Source organism: Rattus norvegicus, chromosome 10, assembly GCF_021556685.1.
Source record: "Rattus norvegicus strain SHRSP/BbbUtx chromosome 10, alternate assembly SHRSP_T2T, whole genome shotgun sequence".
NCBI classification, from domain to species: domain Eukaryota; kingdom Metazoa; phylum Chordata; class Mammalia; order Rodentia; family Muridae; genus Rattus; species Rattus norvegicus.
The window spans coordinates 93353580-93358429 of NC_141543.1; the positions used below are offsets into that span (position 1 = coordinate 93353580).

At 53.7% G+C, this 4850-nt stretch overlaps 1 protein-coding gene across 2 annotated transcripts; it reads right to left on the reverse strand.

The window, feature by feature from the left end:
• Window positions 1-885: 885 nt before the first annotated feature.
• Pyy (peptide YY) lies at window positions 886-2032 on the reverse strand. 2 transcript variants are annotated; one of them, XM_087570801.1, is made up of 4 exons: window positions 1941-2032; window positions 1359-1546; window positions 1173-1250; window positions 886-1066 (listed from the first exon to the last, which is right to left on the reverse strand). In XM_087570801.1, the coding sequence occupies exons 2-4, from the start codon at window positions 1544-1546 to the stop codon at window positions 1042-1044; spliced, it is 291 nt and encodes a 96-aa protein (XP_087426927.1). In that variant the 5' UTR covers window positions 1941-2032; the 3' UTR covers window positions 886-1041. The 2 variants fall into 2 exon arrangements, with proteins under 2 accessions (XP_087426927.1, NP_001029252.1); NM_001034080.1 differs by having other exon boundaries at window positions 1167-1250; window positions 1941-2009.
• Window positions 2033-4850: the final 2818 nt, after the last annotated feature.

A 4850-nucleotide genomic window follows, 5' to 3' on the forward strand; every position in this document is an offset into this window, starting at 1 on the left:
TCCTCCCTCATCCCCCACCCTCCCCACTGGGCAGGTCCTGCTCAACAAAGGATGGGGAACATATGCTCCTCTTCCAGCACCACCCCCTTCAAAACCTAGGAAAACAAGACACGGAGTAATAGGTAGGTTTCACAGTGAACAGGGAAGTAGCCAGAGAGTGCTGGGTGGCCATAGAGGGCAGAAAATTCCAATTAATGGGCCTCCTGCAGTAAGAGAGATCCAGGGACTCGGGTTAGACTACAGTTTAAAGACCCACAACATTTTAGACCTCAGGCCTTCCCACCAGAAAGGCACAGTTAGTCATAGCTGGGGAGCCATTCAGCAATACAGGGACGTCCCACTGTTGCTGAGAGAATGGAGACCTCCACACTCCCGCTGCTCCTCCTGCTCAAGGACCAAGGGAAGTAACTTATCCTCCTCTTCACTCAGTGCACCCATATTGCCTCTCCAAGGTCTCTTCCTGGGGGTCTCATCCTAGATACCACTCTCCTGCTCTCCGTGGCTGCTTAGGGCGATTTCCCAGGGAGTGGTGCCCAACCTTCTCCCAGAAACTCTCATGGACTTTAAACGCCTCTCCATCCCGATGATCCTTTCTGCCCACCCTCCCCACCCCGTTCAGAATCCACTGCACCCACTCTCTTAGGCTCCCTTCCCCCAGAGTGCCTTCCCATGTCCTTTGGGACCTCCCCCTAGCCCCCAACGACTGAGATGAGCTGTCTTTGCTGAACTCCCCATACCACACCCTCTCCTTGGTTGGTTGGTTTGTTTGTTTGTTTGTTTGTTTCTTAACCACCTATCTTTCCTGGGGCTCCAGCCAGTCACCTTACACACCACTGACGCCATCTCCACAAAAGTGAAAGGGACAGATATATAAACACACGGGTATTTTGTGCGAAATTTGCTTTTTATTTGAGGACGGGGACATGAACACACACAGCCCTCCAGCCTGGGTGTCTGAGACACGAAGTCCCCTCTTCTTAAACCAAACATGCAAGTGAAGTCGGTGTAGTTAGCACATCTCACGGGAGGCCTTGGGGGTCTTCACCACTGGTCCACACCTTCTGGCCTGCAGGAGGGAAAGGAAATGAATTGAATGTGAGGGCATGGTTGTAAGTGATGGCGCCAGGCCACACTCCAGGGCATGCGTGTGGAGGGGTGATATCTACCGAGACCTGAAGGGGAGATTCTCGCTGTCGTCTGTGAAGAGCAGTTTGGAGAACAGAGCTGCGGGGACTTCTCTTTTCCCATACCTGAGGGCGGGACCACAAAGGGGCGTGGTCAGGCCTCCAGGTGGCGCTGTGGGGGAGGGAGCAACCCGCGAGGCTGGGGTCCACCCGCCTGCCCTCTCCCAGGCTCACCGCTGCCGGGTGACCAGGTTGAGGTAGTGGCGCAGGGAAGCATAGTAGCGGCTCAGCTCCTCCGGGGAGGCATCTTCGCCCGGAGCCTCTGGTTTAGCGGGGTAGGCGTCCACCAGCGCTCCCAGGCAGGCGAGCAGGACAAGCAGCATTGCGACCATAACGGGCCAAGGCCTGCGTACCGCCACCATCTAGGAGGAGAGCATTGGTGGGTGGGCCATCCTGAGCCTCGATCCTCCACAGCGGGAGGCTGCGGTTGTCGTCGTGTCCACATCTCAGTGATCTGTTTGTTCCAACCACAGGACTCACCTAGTCTTCTCCCGCCTTGCACCATCTCTGTCCTCAGTTTCCCCGTCTGTCAGACAGCCATAAGTCTCCCCACTCCCGCTGATACCCAAAGAGGTAGATAAGGGGAAGAAAGCTCCGATGACACCCGAATTCCCCACGGCTTCTCCATCTCACCTCAGATAGACCCTGCCCACCCAGCTCGCAACCACTCAGTCTCAGTTTCCAGCGACCTGACCTCGGTTTCCCCACAAAACATCACAATACCAAATCATTCCTGACTCCGAGTCATTCACTCACAGCAGCTACAGCTCCTGAAGCGAGATGAGCAGGAGGAGATGGAAGGCAGGAGAAGCTCGAGGGCTGGACAGCTACGGATCCCTGCGGCCTCTGCTCAGAGCTTCCCCGCGGGGCTTATATCCCACTTGGAAAGGGAGGGGGAATCCAGAGGAGGGGAGCCAGCGGGGGAGGGCTTGTCTCCTCCCTCCCTCCTCCCCTCTCTCCCTCCACCCCTGCCAAGCGCTGACTTTACATCCAGCCTGAACGTGCTGTCTCTCCACCTCAGCAGGAGCCGAGGGGGCATTCCCATCTTCGGACTCGGGGTCCTTCTGGAAGGATGCCTTGCCTGAATCCGGTGCTCACACTACAGCTGCCACAAGGAACTGAATCTAGAGTTTGGAACTAGACTAAACGGGGCAAAACCAGAAATGACATCCCATCTTCCTCAGGCCATTCATAGAAGGGGATGGAGAAGGGGGAACGCAGTTCCTTCAGCCTGTGCGACCTGTGTTAGCTTCTTTCAGGAAACAACCCTGTGTGCTTCTGTTTGGTGAAGGTCCCAGGACTGACTGGACCTGTAGGGGAAGTCTTTTTTCTGCTGAAGGCAGGGATAGGGGCATGTGTCCTCGCCTCCCAACCTGGTTATGATGTTGTGAGGATGAGGCCTCATTGGACTGACATCTCCTTGTGTCCTTTCTCCATTGAAAGAGAGATGGGGGAGGTAAGAGGCTAGTTCCAGTCACAGACACTGTTTCATCAGCTCCTTGTGTATTTAAGCCTAGAACAGACAGACCCAGGACCAGCCAGCTATGCAGCCCTGACAGAGTGCCCCCCCAAGTCAGAACCCCTTCTCCGACCAAGACACCTTCAGGACATAGGTGTCTTTTGCAGCTAAGTGATACCAAGATGACCCAGTGCACAGCACTGTTTAAGCCCGCCACAGATGTCTCTGGACTTTGGGGCCCATGAGGGAAGGACTGCAGAAGAGAGGCAACCCTCTTCTATTATTATTATTATTAATGATTATTAAACATTTACTTTGTGCTGCATAATACATCGATTCCTGCACAATATTCCAACTATCCCACCTTACTAGAGAGAAAACTGAAGTTCTGAGGGGTCATCCATGGCTCAAACAGGACGAGGGCAGACAAACCTGGGGAACGGCCTTCTCAGTGCTGACAGTGGACAGGCGTGGCACCCCAACCCTCAGGAGTTACACAAGGGAGCAGGAATGGACACTGTCTGGAGCCATAGCCTACTCTGATTGGCTGAGAGGGGGAAGGACCCCAGACCATGAGCCCCATCAGACCCACCTGCTTGATCAAGAAGAGAGAGCCATAGGGAAATACTCTGTAAAAACCCTTTTTATGTCCCTCTCCCAGCCCTGCCAGAGCCACTTCTAGCCCATGAAAGCAGGAAGAACTATCTTGCCCAGGCTCCTAGTTCTAGGCCAGTCCTTCCACTTTCCAGGACAGATGGCCGTGGATGCTATATTTAGAACTCACCTGGGATGGAGCTTCCAGGTCTTCTTCAATGGCCTTTTTTATGGGTTCAATCACCTGTACTCTCCGGAAATGGATCCTTATCAGTCAGCCAGGTTCCATGGGGTCCCCCTGTAACAGAAGAAGTACCAGGGCATCCTGCTGAGCATGGAAGTGGAAGAGATCAGGACTAGAGGACCCCAGCCTTGGGGAAAAGAGAGACACAGTTCTCCTTAGGGAGCCTGTATCCGGGGATCAAGGCACAGCCTTGCCCTCCAAGGACCCTCATCTCAGGAGAGCCACATCCCTGAGGTCTCCCAGTCTTAAAAGATCCCAGAACAGATACAGAGAAGCCAGCCAGTGTTCTGTTTGGAGAGGAGATAACAGAAGTCCAAGAATTCTAGTCTTTTAGGGAAAGCCAAAGGCCATGGGACGATAAGGCAGATGCTCGCTCGGGAGAGGACAACCTGCGTGCTGGCGAGGACAGCTCTGATCACAGACGCCTGAGCCTAGATAGACAAGGACACTACAGGCTACAAGGGACAAGGAGATGGGAATGGACATTTATGTATTGGTCCCCCAAGGGCCAGCTGTGGTGGCAAGGGGGTTGCAGTTGCACCAACCCCAGACAGAGGCAAAGGAGTTTGTGAGAGGAACACAGAGGATCTGCCATGCTTCAACGCCCTGCCCCCTCCTACCTTAGGGAATACAAGGTTCAAGGAAAAAAGAGGAGGAGAAAGGGTGAAGACCCTAGAGGATATAAGTGAAGGCCTAGATTCAGTGTATGAAAGCAAGCTGAACGCAAGGGGGTCCTCAGTGTGGCCCAGGAGCCAGCCTCCCCCCATCCTCACAGACCCCCGTCTGTGCGTCTTGGCTTTCCCTCCGATCCCATGCCCCAATTACAGGACAAGCTTTCTATTCATTAATCACCACCCCCACATCAAAGACTTAATTAACCGTTGATTAGTGGGGAGGATGTCTCAGCCCTCGATCAATAGGCTTGGCTGGCCCCACTGAGTGCCCCCCATCATCATCGACCCGTGACTCAGCCTCTTTCAGACAAGTCTGCAAACTGGGCGCTGACACCTGTGAGAGGGAACCTCCAAAACAATTGTTACTTGAGGCCAGGACCAGCCTCCATCTTGTCCTCCAAGGATATAGAGACAGAATTGCTGGGGTTCCATTGCTCTTCATCCTCAGAAGGCATAAGACCAACCCAGATTAGGGAGGTTAGAGACCTCAGAAAACCATTTGTGTTGTCTCCTATGTTCAAGTCCACTCATCCTAAGTGACAGCTTTCTGCAACGTATCAGTGGTCACCCGAACCCAGTATCCATAACAGGAACCTCTGATACACAGGACATTGCCCAATGACTCCTTTCCAAGCAAAGTCACAAGCAGGAAAGAGTCATTCCTTACAGACGCGGGTGCACAACATGTAATCCCA

What these genes read in the sequence shown, in the direction of transcription:
- Pyy (NM_001034080.1), bottom strand. Translation starts at nt 1,546, where the DNA reads ATGGTGGCGGTACGCAGGCCTTGGCCCGTTATGGTCGCAATGCTGCTT. An exon ending in AACCTGGTCACCCGGCAGCG is followed by an intron (nt 1,251 to 1,358) that starts GTGAGCCTGGGA and finishes TCCCGCCCTCAG; the next exon opens with GTATGGGAAAAGAGAAGTCC. An exon ending in AATCTCCCCTTCAGGTCTCG is followed by an intron (nt 1,067 to 1,166) that starts GTAGATATCACC and finishes TCCCTCCTGCAG; the next exon opens with GCCAGAAGGTGTGGACCAGT.